Source organism: Crinia signifera, chromosome 19 (assembly GCF_055691185.1).
Source record: "Crinia signifera chromosome 19, ASM5569118v1, whole genome shotgun sequence".
Classification (NCBI taxonomy): domain Eukaryota; kingdom Metazoa; phylum Chordata; class Amphibia; order Anura; family Myobatrachidae; genus Crinia; species Crinia signifera.
In genome coordinates this window covers 30919065-30940075 of record NC_139226.1, presented here as the reverse complement: position 1 = coordinate 30940075, position 21011 = coordinate 30919065, and the positions used below count along the sequence as shown (strand labels likewise).

The window sequence follows — 21011 nt, the reverse complement described above, 5'->3', positions numbered from 1 at the left end:
GGAGGCGGGGTATAGGAGGTGAGAGCCCAGGGGCTGTCTCTGAGCAGCCAGAACTTTTTAACCTTTCTGGTGCTGGATTGGTCGTGACGTCACTCCTAGACCCCAATGTTATCCCTGTGGCCCCTGACGTCTACCGCAGAAGAAATACAAACTAACATTTGTCTCTCCTATATTATATAAGTAGCCTATATCAGCATTTGCACGTACTGTGCTAAAGCAGAAGGGTACTTGTGGAGTATAACGGCTCCCATCGTATGGCATCGTATGCCATATGTAGTGGCATACGATGGCATACAATGCGATGTTTTACCGATTTTTGAGCATTTTTGCTCAAAAATCGTATGCCATCGCATGGCATCGTATGCCATATGTAGCTGCATACGATGGCATCCGATTTTGCACTGAAATGCATCAGAATGCATTGAAATGTGTATTAAATTAGTGAAATGCCCCCAAATGCCATTTTTCATAGTGCACCACCCCCACTATCAACGTGAACCCGAAGCGTGGCAAGCGGCGGCGGTACGCGTCCTACGACCTTTTCATACCCCCACTATCCACGTCGGCGTGGAGTTGAGAATAGAATAGTGTGGCGAGCGCAGCGAGCCACTGAGCCCGAAGCGTGGCAAGCCCCGCGAGGGGACGCGGATACCTGTGAAGCCCGCGAGGGGACGCGTATAGCTGTGAAGGTATCCGCGTCCCCTCGCGGGGCTCGCCACGCTTCAGGCTCGGTGGCTCGCTGCGCTCGACACACTATTCTATTCTCAACTCCACGCCGACGTGGATAGTGGGGGTATGAAAAGGTCGTAGCACGCGTACCGCCGCCGCTCGCCACGCTTCGGGTTCACGTTGATAGTGGGGGTGGTGCACTATGAAAAATGGCATTTGGGGGCATTTCACAAGTTTAATACACATTTCAATGCATTCTGATGCATTTCAGTGCAAAATCGGGTGCGATCGCATCGCATGCGATGCGATTTTTAGCATACGATGAAGGTCGTGGGAGCCGTGATACTCCACAAGTACCAGCAGAAGTGTTGGTTTTGTGCATCATTAATCTGGTTAGGGGGGTATATTTATTAAACAGCAGATTTTTTTTATTAAAAGTGGAGATGTTGCCTAGAGTAACCAGATTCTACTTATTGATCTAGCACCTTCTAGAAGATAATAGCTAGAATCTTATTGGTTGCTATGGGCTAAAACTCTGCACTTCTAAAACCCTGTACATGCAGCTGGAGCCATCTAGTGTCCAAAAATAGGAAAAGAGTTTAGAAAGCATTGAAAAATGATTGTAGCGGCTGAGATTAGTTTGGAATTATGCAGCCAGCGCCTGCAACGAAAATGCGTAGTGGCGACGTACTTTGGCAATATGATCATTTCAAATGCACTTTAAATATACTGGTCAATACCATTGCTTAATGGTCTGGATTTGCAAAAACCAGTGCTGGGGTCTAATTCCGAAATCTAGGCCGAATATCCGTAAACCTAAACATGTGCTCTTCTTCCTCAACTCCTTGCAAGTACGATAACTCCTGTGTTGTTGGATTATTGGCACCCGGTCTTAAGGGGTGTGTACACATGGGCCGGCTGTTGATACAGATTCAACATCGATGGCCGTCTGGACCAGGTGGGTTGCCGGCATCGGGCAGGGACGGTGGCGTGCAGGGGGAGGGAGGGGGGATGCTGCATTGAGCAGCATGGAACTGCTTTTGACTGGCAGATCGAAGCAGAAATTTACTTGCCTGCCAAGTCTATTTCTGCTTTCGGTCCCGATGCCGTGAGGCCGCGCATTGGGATCGAACCTGCATCGAATGCAGCTCACACTGTGTGATTCAGTGTCATTTTCGATTCAATTTGGACTATATAGTCCAAATCGAATGGAAAATTACACTGAATTGCACAGTGTGTACACAGCATTAGGGTCAAACTACCACGGTAATTTTCCTCTAAGAAGAATTTCATCAATCGGAGAATTAACTAGAAATCGCAGCTGGTGTAGTCGCTAGCAGATGTGCCTTACAGCAGTGACACTGGAGCGGTGTATGTAAATAAGTCATCATATGTATAAATCCTGATCTATCAGAACCTACGGAGATTGATAATATTCTCTGCCTGTAAAAAAAAAAAAAAAAAAAAACCACATGCTTTCAGGACCCTCAGCACTTACCAAGTGAAACATCGGAGCCATCGACAGCCGCGGCTGACATATTGGGTCAGGCGTCTCCAGGCATTTTCCAGGCCAAACACTGCGCAAAACACAAACTGAAAAAAATTAAATATTACTCATGCTCACTTATTCCAACCACTCAGCTTAATCTTAGTCCATATATTTTCAATCTCTTTCAACTCGTGGCACACCAAACAACATTTGAAAATAGCCAAGGCACCCCATCAGACCCCCACAGGAAAAAAAAAAACACCTATTGACTTCTATATGCAAACAAACAATCACACTGGTCTCCACAGGTAACAAACATAAACTGTCCCTGGCATGAAAACAAGAGACCAGTGAACAACAGGTGAACTGGTGGAGGCTGTAAACTGGTTTGGGCATCTCTAGATCTGGGGGCACACTTGAAAAAAGCTCAAGGCGCACTAGTGTGCCACGGCACAGTGGTAAAAAAACGCTGCCTTAGTTTGACCCACAGGTTTGTTGGGGGGCATACAGCTTGGTGGGCAGACCTGGGGCCTGGGAATCTGTGCCGGAAGCCAGTATATAGTATCCCCCCCATCCCCGGCTGACCGCCACCGGACAATAGAATTCCTTGGAGGCTCCTTTACATACCACAATGTTCAGCGGCGGTTATTTCAAATGGGAGCCCGATGTCCTAATCCATCACTGGGATTAAACGCAGTCACTTCTTAGCCTGGAATCTGCAAAACATGGGATTCAAACATTAAGGATCGGGCAAATAGCGGACTGGCGGAACGTTAACCAAGACACTGTGATAAGGGGGTTTAAAAAAAGAAAAATATCAGCTCTGCATGTGACAATTAAGGATGCAAGAAAACACGAGGCTCCTGTCTGGCAGCACTGTTTCCCAATCAAGTTCCTGTATCTCAGGGGGGGGGGGGGGGTAAAACAGGACAAGCACAGAGAATTCAGCAATTACTCTGTTATCTATAAAAATAAGACATAAAAAAAAAAAAAAATACTGAGGTTTCTGGACAAAATGTTCGGGATCTGCGAGTCCTTGGCCAAAGGGGAAAAAAAAAATTCCAAAGAAATTTCAAGTAATTGTTCTCACACTCCAAACTCATTTTGAAAAGTGAAACGTCTCCTCTCTGCGACACATCCATTGCTTGCTGTATTTCAAAGTGCTCACTATAGCTGGGTACACACTGTAGGCCTGATTCAGACCCGTTCGCTAGGGAACAGGAAGGACCCCCAAGTGCCTGAATTCCCTCACTAGCATGGGAGTAGATGTGTACATCGCATGCAGCCGAAGGAGAGAGAAATCTTTCGATGGTCACTGACCATCAAATGATCCCCCCCCCCCCCCCCCCCCATCGGTAATAAAAGTCAGTCTAGACTCTAGACTGACTTTTATACAGGCCGCTATCTGCCAAACTCGGGGCGGGCACTGACGCCCCGAGCAGGAGCCTGTTTCTTCAAGGGGACACCCAGGGTTTTTAGGGAGATGCCCATTAAACGCCCCCGCCCCCTAGCTCGGCGAGTATGCGCAAACCCCAAACATCGGGGACAATGGTGAATTCTGACCCAAACAGGGTCTGAGTCGGGCCCTATATGACTTGCATGAACGATATACACGACGATCCTGGTAACGATATAACCGTGCATATTGTTCAGTACGTACCCACTATATCATTACCAACAATCCTGATCATCTGAGCGTGCACTCCAATCTGACAATATAATCCGTGACTGCATGTTCAGCGGGGTCCCGATAACGGCACTGAACAAAATCATTTAGTGTTTTGCCGTGGGTCGTTCATTTTCACGGCACCGCTGATAACAACAGCCGCATATCGCGCAGTGGGGTGGTTTTACTGAAGGTGGATGTCGTACGATTTGTGAACAATGTTGCTCAATTCAAACTGTTGGATTTCCAAGTCTAAACCACACATTTACTGACAGATGCTTTTTATTTTCACTTTTACAGGTTAGTAAATGTGTGTTCTAGCCCTGGAAATCCGACCAGATCCATATTTAAATCGTTCAGAATGGACCTTCGGTGGACACAGCCCTTGACGTGAATCACGTACTATAAACCCCTAGCACCACACAACGCAGGAGTGACCAGAGACTGCCGCCACTTACCGTCCGGTTACCATAAAACCGCCTTCACCGTCCCTGTAATTAGCATGCTGTATCCAAGACCTTTAGCACAGAAGACGATCACTGACAACCACCCCTGTAGGGAGCAATGACCGTGGGTAACCCGTAAAGACTTCCTGAATGTAATCACTGCATGTGTTTAGCCTTCGGCAGGCACAGCAACGAGCCATCCTATCATTCACAGTATCTGTAGTACAGACACAAGGGGCAAAGTCCAGCAGAAACCAGGGAGAAGATATTCTCTCGTTCAGTGACATGCAGCATCACCGTGAAGGGTGGGTGTCGCTTTGTTGCACAACACCCACATGTCCTATAGTAGCGGTGTGGCCTGGGTAAGGTGAAACGTGAGCGGGCGTCTGTCTGTCCGTGCAGTAACGCAGGGGTAGTCAGCCTTCAGTGACAACAAGGCCACAAACCATCCACAATTCATGAGGGAGACGGATAAAATCAGCCACCAAAACAAAGAGACAAAATGTAACCAGTGGACTTACGGCATCCAGTCTATGGGACGATTCAGTCCTGCTCGCTAAGCAGCATTCTTTCACTGCGTAGTGAGCGTTTAAACACTGCCCGCCCTGCGAGCAAATGCCTGCACCCCTCCTGCCGCGTGAATTTCCGTGCCGGCATACGAATGGATGCGTAGGCACCCACTGTTTTTGTGGGCATGCCCAGGAAACACTGGCCGTCCCCCCTGCCCACCCCGCTGCGTGCAAACTGTGATAGTCGCTGAAGGCGTTCACACATCAGGTCTGCACATACGTATATATTCGCCGATATGCTTGCGCATACCCAAAACATTGGTTCCCTCAGCGAATTTGCAGGGGACTGGGTAAACCTGAATCAAGCCCTATGTGATAATGCCCATACAGTCGATGAACGACATCATTCACAGACCAATCCGGGTGGCCCTGCTGCGTGGCTGATGAAAATGGGAGTGGTATGATTAACTAACAGTCAAAATACCGACATAAAAAAATACAATGTCAACAGGTAAAAAAAGTCGACATGAGGTGTTTTTTTCCATTTTTTGGGCGTCTATGTTGACATGAACCCCGTCTAAGTGTACCACGTCCCCCCGCATGGCCCACTATTATAGTTTCGGTACTTGTGACTTATCTGGGCGCCCGATTTTCTTCATCGCACCTAAAAATCGCATCGCATACAATCAGATTGCATGCGATGCGATTTTAATACGTGAAGGCACCCAGATGCCCGTTTCATATGTTAAATGGCCCCCCAGACCTCATTTTTAATTGTATACCCACCCTGATGGCTAAATGCCCCCCATTGTTAACGCCACCCCACTATCAACACCAACCCGAAGCGTGGCGAGTGCAGCGAGCCCGCGAGGGGCGGCAGTACGCGTCCTCCGACCTTTTCATACCCCCACTATCCACGTCGGCGTTGAGTTGACTTTATATAGTGTGGCGAGCGCAGCGAGCCCCGCGAGGGGACGCGGATACCTGTGAAGCCCGCAAGGGGACGCGTATAGCTGTGAAGGTATCCACGTCCGCTCGCCACACTATATAAAATCAACTCCACGCCGACGTGGATAGTGGGGGTATCCAAAGGTCGGAGGACGCGTACCGCCGCCCCTCGCTTCGGGTTGGCGTTGATAGTGGGGTGGCTTTAACAATGGGGGCCATTTCACATATGAAACAGGCATCTGGGTGCCGTACATATTAAAATCGCATCAAATCGCATTGCATGCAATACAATAGCATACAATGCAACGCGATTTTCTCTTCAAGGGAATTTCAAGGGAAATCGCGTCAAATCGCATGCTTAGGGTACTGGCATACAATTTCAACATCGGGCGCCCAGATAAGTCACAAGTACCATAATTTCCATCAATGCCCACTGGGGTGGTAAATTATGAACAAGTTGGTTTTAAAATAAAAAAAAAAAAAAAAAAAAAAAAAAAAAAATCAGGAAAAACGCATGTTGACATTTGTTTCCATGTCGATTAATTGTCCGAAACCCAATGAAAATATATCACCACATCGGCCTTTGTGTATGAGCATCAGGCACAGAATCCATTGATTATGACATCACAAGGGGGCTGGTCGGACATACTGGACGGCTGTTTGGGAAGGTTTGGGAATAAACCTTCCCAATCAATACATCAGACGGCCCAATTGGCTAAGTGTGTACCCAGCTTATAAATTCACTGTCATCAGGGACAAATGGGTGGCGGGGGGCACTCTGTGGTAAAATGGCTGCCTTCATTGCGAGGCGAATTTGCGCTGCAGATGCTCAGAACACTGCCCATGTAGCTTTCTGACTATTTCTGCCAGTGTACAGCAGCCTGGATGGGCTACAGAGGGCAGGATGAGTTAATTGCAGGAGCAAATCAATTGTTTTACCCCACGGCTGCCACTAGATGTCACAATGCAATTGTTACTCCAATCAGGTGTGAATAGTTGCACAGAGGGGGATTTATCACCTCCTGAGATGGCGCAAGTGTTCCGTGTGTGCAACCAACGGCACTTTTCACGAAGCAGCCAGGACGTTAGCCGATTTGCACTTTAGGGCACGTCGGAGGAACAACTAAATTGTCCTCATAAAGGTTAATTCATAAATGATCGGATGGGGGGGGGGGGGGGGGGGGGGCTGTGCATGCGCGTATTTGCACTTGTGCAGCACCGGGGAGAAAGCGGCTTCGGCGAGTGTCACACTCTTTCCAGAAGGGGCGGGGGGACGGACACGGGGCCGGAGCAGGAGTATACCCGGCACTTTATGGACGTCCCCATGAAAGCACTGGCCGTTCCTCTGGGAATTCAGGCGCGCGGATGCTTCCCCCCTCCCCGCAGGCCCCGACAGAAATAAAAGTCTGTTTTCACCGACTTATTTCTGAAGGGAAGAGAAATCATTCGATGGTCGCGAATGGCGTTCGGCCAGGCGGCGTTAAGACGCTCGCTAAGCAGCAAATGACAGCAAGCGTTACTGAATCAGTCCCATAATGTATTACCCCAGTCACGGGATAGGAAGGGATTTGTTGTACTTTTTATTTCATTAATAGTCACTGATCAGCAGAAAACCCATAATCATGAAGCTGATTTCCGCCTCTCCTTCCTTTCCGTCAGTTCCCGAGCGGTCACGTTTCCTAGGTTTGCCTACTACACACACCACCTATATTGATTCGGAGCCCAGCAGACACAACCTGTCCCCTGCGAGGACACTCACTGCATGGTCACATTCCGCAGTCTCGTGTCTAGGTCACATCTGTCTGTGGATCGTTTGGTTGACAACAGGTCAATCACTATTTGTTGACAGGCAAAAGGTCAATATCTCAAAAAAGGATGACATGACTTAGAGCGACACAAGCAAAAGGTCAACAGGATTTTCTACATTTTTTATCTGGTGTCAATGTCAACATATGTCGACAGTGACGCTGCATTATACAGCCCCATTTGAAGCAACCCCTTTGTCCTCCCAGATGACAAAATTCCTATTAGATAGAAAGCTGCAGTCTTGGTTCAGTAAAAGCGCTACTGTACATTCTCCAACATGGCTCCTCCGGGGATGATGCTTCATTCGCCTTACCAAGATGGCCACCCGTATTACTCCTGCACACGAGCAGCGCCATCTTGTTACTGTGTAGGAGATGGAACTTTATCTCCAAGAGCCCTGAGATTACCCCTGATAAAGCTGTTTTAGCACCCTGCACCATTACCAGCCACCACTCCCAGTCACCAGCTGTCAGACCCCAGCCAACAGTCAGTACAGCTGTGTCATTACTTATCCATAAACCACAATACCTGGTTTAGTCACTGGACTCGGAGATCTTAGGTTCAGCATGCACAATCTCCGGCTCCGATCCGATGATCGAACGCCACACACATGCTATTTGGGCCAATTTCACACAACCATTTCTTGGCCCGGTATGACCGAAACGGGTGAAAATCAGGCTTAAATTGCATGGTGTATGTGGACCTTATACTGCTTTGATCCCCCCCTGTCGGTCCCGGAGGCCACCAGGTTGCACCGTGTGTACACACCAATAGACTTGCCAGCACAGTCTATTTCTGCTTTCGAACCCGTGCATCAGAATCAACTCTGGATCGAATGTCGATGTACATGTTATATATACGGGGCAGTACGGATGGTGTAATGGTTAGCATTACTGCCTCACAGCACTGAGGTCATGGGTTCTATTCCCCACCATGTGTTATATATACGGGGCAGTACGGATGGTGTAATGGTTAGCATTACTGCCTCACAGCATTGAGGTCATGGGTTCTATTCCCACCATGTGTTATATATACGGGGCAGTACGGATGGTGTAATGGTTAGCATTACTGCCTCACAGCATTGAGGTCATGGGTTCTATTCCCACCATGTGTTATATATACGGGGCAGTACGGATGGTGTAATGGTTAGCATTACTGCCTCAAAGCACTGAGGTCATGGGTTCTATTCCCTCCATGGCCCTAACTGTGCAGAGTTTGTATATTCTCCCCGTGCTTGCGTGGGTTTCCTGCTGGTACTCCGGTTTCCTCCCACAATCCAAAAATATACTGGTAGGTTAATTGGCCACCCACCACCAGAAGGGGGCGCACGTACGAGACGTTCCGCCGGAGCCCTCTGTCGCCGGTCCCCTGCACCTCCGCGCAGCCCCCACAGACTCCTCCCACTCCCTGAAACGGAGACAGGCAGGGAAACCGCTCCCCACCGCTATGCTGGTGGGGACACACATGTATGTGAGGTGCACCATCTGTACTGAGTCTGCAGACTTGTAGCGCTGCCTGGGGCTAGTCAAGCCCGCGCAAAGCACTGTATCTCGAAAACTGTAATCCGGGCGAGCCCTTAATAAAAAATTTCTTCTACAACCAAATCTTTCGATTCATTAACAATAGTTGGATGTGGGCAGATATAAAGTGCAGAGTAGAATTCATTAACCCTTTGGATGCCAACGTTGCTTTGGAGATCCTCAAAACATCCCGGATCCGCTAAAAATGCCATCGTCGCTCACAGCAACTGTTGGTTTAGTATAAATAAATACAAATGCAGCCAAGACAATTCATTGAAGTTTAGTTAATTATTTAGTTAACAGCAGCGCTGCCATTTTTAGCAGATGTTTCGTGGATCTGTCACAGCAATGATGGCACTCTCTTGGTTATATCGAGCAATAATACTGAACGTTGCTTGACTGGGGGGGGGGGGGGGGGGGTGACAAGCATCCTTTCTAAAGAAATTATGAGAATACAAAGGAGATGCAGGATCAGATGAGAGCCAAGGGAATTACACACAAGATGATCATACACAAGGATGGGTATTTACGCTGCGGAAAATCTTAGATACTGGAAGAAGACTGACTCACTGCCACATTCAGCAAATATTCATGAACAGATTCCATTCAGTTTGGGTTTTTGTTCCCTGCACCGTAAGCCAGACACAGGGGCCTCTGTCTGTATTGCTTACATACACAATTTGGTTAATACAGCAGATTTGGATGTGTAATCAGCATATTATACACAACAATGGCAATTGTGCCCTAAATGGCAACCCAAATGCATTTAAAAAAACGTGGTGTATATTTAATTAAAAAGCCAGGCACAGGCTATGAACACGTTAAGACATTCGTGATTTAGATTTCACCTTATCATCCCTTACAAGGATCCACGTTTTATTTTCATAGGAATGGACAATAACGAATTCTCAGATATGTACAAGAATAACTCCATAAGAATGGTCAACGACAATGACAGCTGCCAGTCATTAGACAGGAAGTGCTAAATATAGCTCACTGCTTAGTCAATTCTAAATAACATTTTAACATTGCTGCAATCAGCCACATTAAAGTGGTACGAGCCCCCTATCGTTGGTTGGGTTCTGGGGGAAAAAAAAGAAGAAGTAAGATTTCCAAATATGTACAGTAGATGTAACAGGTACTGGTCGGAACTAAATATAGAGCACCCATGTTTCCCTCCCATTTCATACTGCTTCCAGTTCAAGTAGCCAGCCAATAAGTAATGAGAGATTACAGAATTCTATCAAATACGGTGTTAGAGCTGCTGGAGGTGTCCAATCAGCTACTGACTTCTCCAGTGATGCCCCGCCCCTTCCCCAGCTAGGATAGGTGTGCAAACGTCAGTGTTTGGGGTGTATCTACAGCACAATGCAGAGTAAATCTGCCATTCTCTCTTATTTAAACATGTAATCTAGATCACACATAGGGAATAACAATTACTCTTTCTAACGTGCAAGTTTCATTTACTGTGTATGCAATTCTCAAATTTGGGGTCTATACTGTTAGTAATGCCATATAAATATATACATATGGCATGGCAAACTTCACATCGACTCTATGACCCATAGGCGATCGAAATAGGATAGTACGTTATAACCCTTTTACACCAAAATCCCGCATCCGAATCGGTATTTGGAATGCGGATCCAAGCCAGGTTGGATCTGGGGTTTGCTTCCTTTACACTGCGGTGCTGACCCACAGTGTAACCGGGGGCGGCGCTTGGAGATTACATCATCCCCAAGCGACGGAACTGCCGCACTAGGGGCAAGCCCAGCACCAGGGTTAGCTGCTGTATTTTCCCCAGCCTCCGTGCAACCCCCCTAGCCCCTGTCCGCGAGATGAATGGATGCCACACACAGGCATCCATTCACCTCCTCCCTGCCTCCGCTGCAGTACAGCTATTTTGACCAGAATGTCGACAGTCGACGTGGACACAGTTTGAAGTGCACCGCATCCGCTTGCAATGCTTCGGGCACACTATTTTATTCTCCCACCACGCCCTAGTGGATGGTAGGGCATGAAATACCGCCTGTCAGCATATGTTGGCTCAAAAAACAGTGAAAAACCCCAATGTCAACCTTTTGACTGTCGCCCTAGCCCATGTCGACCTAGACCCATGTCGACCCAATGACCGCACCCCGCCGCCAGCATCTGCCAATGCAAAACAATCGATTCCACCTGTCACCACCAAGCCGGGTGTGCAGGACAGCTCCTTACCACAGCACCATGTACACTCTTGTACAGGGCTGGGCAACACCGGCCCTCCAGATGTTGATGAACTACACAACCCAGGATGTGGCCATGCTGAAACGGATGCAAGGCATGCTGGGATCTGGAGGGCTGGTGTTGCCCAGCCCTGCTCTTGTATCACCAGGAGGTAACATCGGCAGAGGCAAGTCTCCACAATGCTACAGTTCCTTACCACATTACCCCGAGTATTGGGATTGGTCCTCATCGGACATCTACGCCACCCTGAAATCACCTGCCCTCCATCATGCCACTTTCTTCAAACCAGCACAGGGCTGTGCAAGCAGCGTTTAATCCACATGCAACGCTGTGAATTTTGCAGCGTTGCGTGTGGACCAGCGTAAGGTCACAAAACCAGCTATCCTAACACAGTATGGAAGTTGGTAAACACTGCGTCAACCAATCACTGCTATTCTTCAACCGACATGGGGGGGGGGGATTCAATCCCCACCGCTATTTCTGACAGGGGAAATAGCGGCGGCATATTCAATGCTGTCATTTCCGCCAGCATTGAAGATGGAATTCGACAACACGCATCCGACTATAAAACCAGTCTAGTATTCCCTCCTAGCATCTTTTGTAGGGTGCTGAACCCTGCCTGTTTCTAAAAGCTCAAAATGCACCCTGCCCTTTTTGTGTGTGACACTGTGCGCCCTTACGATGCCCCCCATCAAGCTGACATGCCGCTGAGATTTTTCAGTGTGTGCCATCATGTTTAATGGGCATTATTGTGTGTGGTATAATGTGTAAGAGGCATTACAGTGTATGACGTCATGTGTAATGGGCGTTATGGTGTGTGGTATAATGTGTAAGAGGCATTACAGTGTGTGCCATAATGTGTAATTGTCATTACAACAAAATATGTAATGGGCACAGCAGAGTATGACAATGTTTAATGGGCGGAATCCTAGTGCAGTGTGCAATTTTTATATATATTTTTTGTTGGTTATAATGTAATTCTAATATGTGCCCTCCTGATTGAACAAAGTGCCCTGCCCGGTGGTCAGCACCCTGCCCTAAAAAAATCCTAGAGTGAACACTACAGTCAGATCTGTTTTGTGAAATTCACAGGCGGATCTTGACAATCCACGGCCGTTTTCGCCGACATGCCCACTATTTGACAGTAGACAGGCAGAATATATTCTGCCCGTCAATATACTGTCAAGCCGGGCAAAACCGACCAGGATTCCGGTTGTCGGAACGTTCGAGCAGTCGGAAACCAGGGCTGAATAACCCCCATAGTTATTGTGAGCAAAATACCTGAGATTCTCTGTAACCATTGTCAGTGCCATATCGTCCTGCAACTATAATGCCACTTAAGGTGCCCACCTACTAGAAAGATCTGTGATGTTAAGATCTATCTAGAACTCCCCGTCCGTCCTGGACAAAAGGTTTTGTGCAAAGATTACATTCTGTCAAAGATTTAGCTTAAGATTTCAGAAAAACGTGAACCCCTTTGGTGGTATGCTGCCAGCGCATGCCAATGACGTCACTCCACCACACACACTTCGCTCACACCCCTTCCCCCACCCCCCGTTCGCCTAGAAGCCCGAACACTCGAGCGCCAGAGCGTCCCAATGGCTGAGCACTCAAGCGTGCCCAAATACCCAAGCACCCAAACAAGCCCAATTGACCAAATATCTGAGGATTTCAATGCGCCCAAATGCAATCAAACACCTCAGCGCCCGAACTTGTTGAGTGTGCGAACACGGTCAAACACGTCCCATTACTCGAACTCCCAAATACATGATTGCACAAATGCACCCAAACTCTACCAAGCATGCAAACGTGACGAAACACCAGAGTGCGTGATCACACAGAGCCCCGAATCCATGAGCACGAGCAAGTGAATACGCCCGAACACACCCAAATCCCAGAGTGTCCGAACACCCGGCAGTGCTAACGCTGCCGAACACCAGAATCCACGAAAACCCAAACATGTCCGAGCGCTCCAACTCATAAATACCGGAACGCACGAAGACCCGAATACCTGAGTCCCATAGGTCTTTAGCTGCATCTTTCCTGCAGTAGGTTTGATCAATAGATCCCGCTAAAGATCTGCAAATCGCTGTGGTCTGTGGGAACCTTTAGTGCCTGTTATTCCAATGTAATGCAATCCCACAGCCAGTGTAAGAGTGCCATACACCTGTCCTCTGCTCTAATATAGTGTTGTAGTGCCATACACCTGTCCTCTGCTCTAATATAGTGTTGTAGTGCCATACACCTGTCCCCTGCTCTAATATAGTGTTGTAGTGCCATACACCTGTCCCCTCTACTCTACTCTCCCACAGCCAGTGCTGCAGAACCATACACTTGCCCAGTCAACTACCCTAGAGTGCCATACAGCTGCCCACCTTAGTTACACTATAGTCTGTGCTGTAGTGCCGATATACCTGTCCACCTCTGCTATCCCATAGCCTGTGAGGTAGTGCCATACATCTGCCTATCTCTGCTCTCCCACAGCCAGTGTTACAGTGCCATACACCTATCCTCTGCTCTAATAGTGTTGTATTTCCATACACCTGTCCCCTCTACTATCCCACAGTGCTGTGGTGCCATAAACCTGTCCTCCTCTGCCATCCCACAGTGTTGTACTGCCATACACCTGTCCTCCTCTACTATGCCATAATACCATACACCTGTTCTCCTCTGCTATGCCACAGTTCTGTGGTGTCATACACCTGTCCTCCTCTGCTATGCCACAGCGCTATAGTACCAATACACCTATCCTCCGCTGTTGTGCCATAGTATCATACACATACACCTGTCCTTCCCTGGTATGCCATAGTGCTGTAGTACCATATACCTAGCCACCTCTGCTATGCCAGTGCTGTAGTACAATACACCTGTCCTCTGTTATGTCACAGCGTTGTAGTGTCATACACCTGTCACCGCCTGCTATGCCACAGTGCTGTAGAGCCATATACCTGTCCTCTGCTATGTCACAGTGCTGTAGTGTCATACACCCATGACCCTCGGCTATGCCACAGTGCTGTACTGCCATACACCTGTCACCCCCTGCTATGTCAGTGCTGTACTGCCATACACCTGTCTTCCTCTGCTATGCCATAGTGCCATATACCTATCCTCCTCTGCCAAGTCACAGTGCTGTAGTGTCATACACCTGTCACCCCCTACTAAGCCATAGTGCTGTACTGCCATACACCTGTCACCCCCTGTGATGTCAGTGCTGTACTGCCATACACCTGTCACCCACCGCTATGTCAGTGTTGTAGTGTCATACACCTGTCACCCCCTGCTATGTCAGTGTTGTAGTGTCATACACCTGTCACCCCCTGCTATGCCACAGTGCTGTAGTGTCACACACCCATCAACCCCGGCTATGCCACAGTGCTGTACTGCCATACACCTGTCTTCCTCTGCTATGCCATAGTGCCATATACCTATCCTCCTCTGTAATGTCACAGTGCTTTAGTGTCATACACCGGTCACCCCCTACTATGCCATAGTGCTGTACTGCCATACACCTGTCACCCCCTGTGATGTCAGTGCTGTACTGCCATACACCTGTCACCCCTTCTATGTCACAGTGTTGTAGTGTCATACACCTGTCACCCCCTGCTATGCCACAGTGCTGTAGTGCCATACACCTGTCCTACTCTGGTATGCCATAGACCTGTCCTCCCCTGTTATGCTGTAGTGCTATACACCTGTCCTCCCCTGCTATGCCATAGTGCTGTAGTGCTATACACCTGTCCTCCCCTGCTATGCCATAGTGCTATACACCTGTCCTCCCCTACTATGCCATAGTGCTATACACCTGTCCTCCCCTGCTATGCCATAGTGCTGTAGTGCTATACACCTGTCCTCCGCTGCTATGCCATAGTGCTATACACCTGTCCCTCTGCTATGCTATAGTGCCACACACCTGTCCCCTGCTATGCCATAGTGCTGTAGTGCTATACACCTGTCCTCCCCTGCTAAGCCATAGTGTTATACACCTGTCCTCCCCTGCTATGCCATAGTGCTGTACACCTCTCCCTCTGCTATGCCATAGTGCTGTAGTGCCACACACCAGCGCGCTGACCACCTATCTGACCCAGTGCACCCAGGTGCTACATACAGCCAGCAGCAGGCTCCTCCCCCGTGCCCTCTAGTGTCACCTCCTCCCCCCGTCCCACAGCACCGGTCCCAGGCAGCAGCAGTGCCGCGCACCCTCCCCCTCGTCATTACCTGCCCCCGGGACACGGCCACGGCCGCCGCCGCCGCCTCGTCCCATCATCCGCTGCCAAACTCTCTCCAGCAACTTCTTCTCCTCTTCCGCGAGTGGCCGCGCGACACTTCCGCCGCTGGCCCCGCCCCCGGGCACGGGACTCAGGCTCTCAGGAGCCCGGCAGCCAATCAGGCAATATCAGGGCATTGACCTCGCCGCTAGTGGCGGAGGCGGGTCCTAGGGGCGGGGCTGCAGGAAGACGGACGGCGGCCTCTGCCAATCTGACATTGCGGTGGGAGGCAGTGCCGCTTTCCCTCTCTACATATTACACTGCGTCACCCCTACGCAATCAGTGCAGCTGCTACTTAATACCACTGGCAGCCCCTGTGCATATAGTATGCTGGGTGACTGACAGACAGCGCTAGTGTCACTCATAGACAGGGAGAGCGGTGCTCAGTCAATTCCCTTGGTTCCCCAGTACAAGTCTTCCTAACAGGCTGGGGAACTACAAGTGCCAGCTTTCCCCGCCACACTGAGTAAGCTGTACATGCAGATAGGCCGTGTTCAGATGATGCTGGTGTATTTACTGTCTACACATAATCATTTATATATAATGTCTGATTCTGTGTCTGCAAAACATTGCCATCTGTTGGCAGCAAGTGAAACTACATCTATTTCTCACACATGCACAAACACAGGTGCAATCACAAGGTAGACTAGCTTTCAAAGCATTTGCTTAGAGCGGGCTTACTAGTATATATACTGTATATATACAGTGGTCGAAGTGGGGTGGTATGGCATACCTGCACTTTTAGTTTTTCATTTTCTTTTATTATTAAAAAATTGTAGAGGCAGTGCAGTGAGTAGCTGCTCGATGCTACTCTGCTCTGGGGTGCCTCCCATTCAGTCCTGCTGCCACTGAAGTCCTGCAGCCGGGCAACACCATGAGGTGCGCCCGACTGAGCTCTAAGCACTGCGGCCACTGGAGCCCCCCCTCGCCGCCCACCCAGCGTTATCATTGGTGCTGTATGCACCAATTGACAGGCATCAGCGGTGCCGAAAGCATGAAGAGCAGGCTCCACAATTGTAAGCAAAAGCTGCCCGGTTCTCCCCCAAGCAAGCGCCAACCCACCCCCAGTCATTCCCTGTTTCTCATTCCCTATCTCCTGATGCCACGCCACTATTGTCATTTAGTCACTCCTCTAGCTTTGTGTGACCACGCCCCCTCATGACACATGGTCACGCCCATTTTTTGGTGGAGGCTATCAGTACCACCAAGAAAAAATTCTACTTGCACCACTGCTGCTGCTAGAGCCTCTGTGCCGGGCGTGCAGGTAGGGTGCACCCGGCTCTCATCCTCACCGGTGCTGGACACCTGCGGGGCATCACTGCTGGACCCCTGGTAGGTCTGTCCCTGCTTCCCCATGGTCTCAGTCCCTGTGTCCCCATGGTCTCTGTCCCTGCATCCCCACCAGGGGTTAAAGTAGGGGGGAACGGGGTGGAACTGAGTTCCATTACCTCTAATGGTAGGGAAGACTGAGTTCCACCTCTACCACAGTCCTGAACAGTAATTCCAACAGGAAAGCCTGTCCCAGCAGCTTCTCCTCATGGTCTCTGCCTCCCCTCCCCAAATTTTGGCTCAATCTGAGTGGCATAATGCGAAGTTTGGCTCAATCCAGGAGGCATGATGTGAAGTTTGTCTCAATCTGTCCCCACGGTCTCTGTCCCAGCAGTCTCTGCCCCTGCATCCCTGCGGTCTCTGCCCCTGCGGTATCCTCCACATCATCTTCATGGTATGCTGTCCCTGGCACAATATGTAATCCATAGCAATGCACATGCAGGAGGCAGTGTTTGTCTACCACCTCATGCATGCATTTTGTATTAACAACAGTTATTATTACCAGTTTCTTATATAGCGCACACATATTCCGCAGCGCTGCACAGAGAATATTAGAACATTCACATCAGTCCCTGCCCCAGTGGAGCTTACAATCTATATTTTCTACCACATTTGTGTGAGATGTGAGAATTGTGGGAGGAAACCAGAGTACCCGGAGGAAACCCACACAGGCACGGGGAGAATATACAAACTCCTTACAGTTAGAGCCATGGTGGGGATAGAACCCATGACCTCAGCGCTGTGAGGCAGTAATGCTAACCATTACACCATCCGTACTGCCCCGTATATATAACACATGGTGGGGATAGAACCCATGACCTCAGTGCTGTGAGGCAGTAATGTAACCATTACACCATCCGTACTGTCCCGTATATATAACACATGGTGGGGATAGAACCCATGACCTCAGCGCTGTGAGGCTGTAATGCTATAACCATTACACCATCCGTACTGCCCTGTATATATAACACATGGTGGGGATAGAACCCATGAACCTCAGCGCTGTGAGGCAGTAATGCTAACCATTACACCTTCCGTGCTGCCCTGTATATATAACACATGGTGGGGATAGAACCCATGACCTCAGTGCTGTGAGGCAGTAATGCTAACCATTACACCATCCGTACTGTCCCGTATATATAACACATGGTGGGGATAGAACCCATGAACCTCAGCGCTGTGAGGCAGTAATGCTAACCATTACACCATCCGTGCTGCCCTGTATATATAACACATGGTGGGGATAGAACCTCAGCGCTGTGAGGCAGTAATGCTAACCATTACACCATCCGTACTGCCCCAGTATATATAACACATGGTGGGGATAGAACCCATGGGGATGCAGTTAAGATCCCGGCGGTCGGGATCCCGGCGTTCAGAATCCCGACACCGGAATCCCGACCGCCGAAATGCCGACACTTTCTCCCTCCTGGGGTGTCCACGACACCCCTGGAGGGAGAATAAAATAGCGTGCCGAGCGTAGCGAGGCACCGGGCCCGCTGCGTGGCGAGCGCAGCGAGCCCGCAAGGGGGGGCGATCCACGTCCCCCCCTTGTCGGCATTTCGGCTGTCGGGATTCCGGCGTCGGGATTCTGAACGCCGGGATCCCGACCGCCGGGATTACATACCGGATCCAACCCATGACCTCAGTGCTGTGAGGCAGTAATGCTAACCATTACACCTTCCGTGCTGCCCTGTATATATAACACATGGTGGGGATAGAACCCATGACCTCAGCGCTGTGAGGCAGTAATGTAACCACTACACTGTCCGTACTGCCCCTTGCAATTGCAAAAAAACTGTGATGTGATCACAACTATAGAGGAACATAACAACCATGGATTCTTCTGCAACTGTAGCCTGAGTAAATCTGCCTTCAATCAGGCTGTCAGTTGCAGGGGGCCCTCTGAGGCAGATCTTGACCTCTCCACACCTGGGAAATACATACCTCCCAACTTCTGTCCGTATGAAATAGGGACACTCGCGCAGCGTCCGAAAAGGGGGCGGGACGTATGCAAATGAGGGCGCGGCTTATGCTAATTAGCCGTGACCTCATTTTCATACGAGAATAGATGCTGTGCGCATGCGCACAGCGTCTATTCTACTAGATTGGGGGTCTCCCAACTGTCACCCCCCGCAGCGGGACAATGCCTGCCGCGGGTGGGACAGCGGAACAGGACCCGAAAATCGGGACTGTCCCTCTAAAATCGTGACAGTTGGGAGGTATGGAAATAGGGTGACCCCCCCCACACACACACACACACACACAATATCACAGGAACAATCCTGCACATGCGCAAAAACAGGTTGACCATTTTAGGCCCACAGTACACTAAAACTAAGCAGCTTTCTGGATTTAGGGTTGATTTAAGCAACCCCACCCCTCCTTCCCCAACGATCCTTCCTGGAGTACTTATTTGGCCGACGTGTAAAATTGTACCTTCCAGCTGGATTTGTTCCTAACTGTAAGTGAGGCCCCATGCGTGCAGCGCTTATTTGTCCTCTCTCCAACTCAAGCATCCTCTTGTTATAGTAAATGCAGTTGTATGTCCTCCTGAAAGACAAACAGGCCAGCCCTTGATACAATCCAGCCATTCTCCATGACCTAATGGTGACAGAGAGGATGCAGCCATCTAGAGCCAGGAAGAGCCTGGCGTACACTTCCTTCTGTAACATTACAGAACAATAACTAGCAGATTGCGTGTGTGAGCTCAGAGCTCCATCGGTTCTTATCACTCCAATTGTTTGCTCCATGGCGGCAGAATTACCAGTGTATTGTCTCCTCTTGGTGTTCTCCATACCTCTCTTCTCCATCACTTCCTCCAGTATGGATAATCTGGCCTTTGTGGTTGTGGTGAGTAATTCCGTTGGCATCTACTGTATATAAGAGAATAGGTAAGTGGAGAGTTCTCCCATAGGAGGCTCTAGAAATTCTTGATGATACAATTCTACCTGTAGAAAGTTGGAAACCTAGGAAGAATACCAGGGGGTAAATGTATTAGGCTTCCATCTGCATCTGCGGTTTCCCGGCATGTCTGCCCAATCTCCTAATACCCCCCTTTCACATAATAAATGCAGGGATTTAGCTGGGAACACGGTAGCCGGATCATGCAGGGACATTCCCGAGTTGGCCCCTTTCACCCCAGCCTAGTTCCTGTATTATCTGGTGTGAGCGGGGAGAAATAGTGTGGGCAGTGGGAGGTGGGGGGTTACTGCGGGCGGGAGCACCCAGCAGCTCCGTCTACCAGCGGCGGATGCGGGGGGGGGGGGGGGGGGCTTCGTGTCTCTATAGCGATGGGTGGGCAGCGACAGGCAGGCGGGGGCTCCCAGCAGCGGGGGGGGGGGGGTGGCGCCCGGCAGCTTCATGTCCCCAGAGCGACATGGCGGCAGCAGCAGCAGGTTCCCGTCCATGACCGGGAACCTGGGTAAGTACCTTTCACACCAACCTGTATCCCGGGCTAGCTAGCAGGGTTGAAATTCCAGGAATTCAAGCTGGTGTGAAAGGGGTATAAAGAATAAATAGTTTACAAGGCAAAACCAGGTTGTGGGTGAACAATGCCTGCAGATCACTGGCTGTTACATTTGGTTATAATATTTGCGCCTAACCTCTGAAAATGGTATTGCCGCAAATATACTTTGATAAATGGGCTCCATAGCGTTACTGACGTTGTACCTGATGGTTTATGGTAGATCTTCAGTCAGCATCCCCCTGCAGGGGCCAGTATTTGTCAGGACAAGTGCGGCAACAAAGTGAAAGATTAAATAAAATTAAAATCAAGACAAAGTTCTGTAGAGACGTTTCGGACATAGCAGAGGCGCTTTATAAGAGCAGGAGGCCCGTGTGCAGCCTCCACCGTTCAGGCCGCCTACTCTCTCCAGCACCACCGCTCAAGTGCCACCGCTCCAGTGCCACCGCTCCAGTGCCACCGCTCCAGTGCCACCGCTCCAGTGCACAGCACAGTAAAGTCTAAGCCCAACTCTACTGCCCATATGGAGAACTCCGCTACTGCCTTCATCTCGGGACTCCAGAGGGGTAAGTATTAAAAATGGGGCAGCGAGTGAGGTGTGGCCCGCCTGGGACTCAGGGGCCCATGTGCACCACGCACATTGCACCTATTATAAATAGGCCATTGGGACAG

At 49.6% G+C, this 21011-nt stretch overlaps 2 protein-coding genes across 3 annotated transcripts in view; one reads left to right on the top strand and one right to left on the bottom strand.

Moving 5' to 3' along the window:
* LOC146042324 (oxysterols receptor LXR-beta-like) overlaps positions 1-15649 on the bottom strand; it is a 33211-nt gene extending 17562 nt beyond the window's left edge. The window contains exons 1-3 of one of the 2 annotated variants that reach the window (XM_083162298.1): positions 15495-15649; positions 2786-2874; positions 2168-2262 (exon numbers count right to left, since the gene is read on the bottom strand). In XM_083162298.1, the coding sequence (XP_083018424.1) occupies positions 2168-2207 (40 nt within the window). In that variant the 5' untranslated portion in view covers positions 2208-2262; positions 2786-2874; positions 15495-15649. The remainder of the gene's footprint in view (positions 1-2167; positions 2263-2785; positions 2875-15494) is intronic. The other variant, XM_083162297.1, reaches the window with a different exon arrangement.
* Positions 15650-19459: 3810 nt separating this feature from the next.
* Positions 19460-21011, top strand: part of LOC146042322 (testicular acid phosphatase homolog) — a 44923-nt gene continuing 43371 nt past the window's right edge. Inside the window, exon 1 of the mRNA XM_083162296.1 lies at positions 19460-19726. Within this exon, the coding sequence (XP_083018422.1) occupies positions 19625-19726 (102 nt within the window). The 5' untranslated portion in view covers positions 19460-19624. The remainder of the gene's footprint in view (positions 19727-21011) is intronic.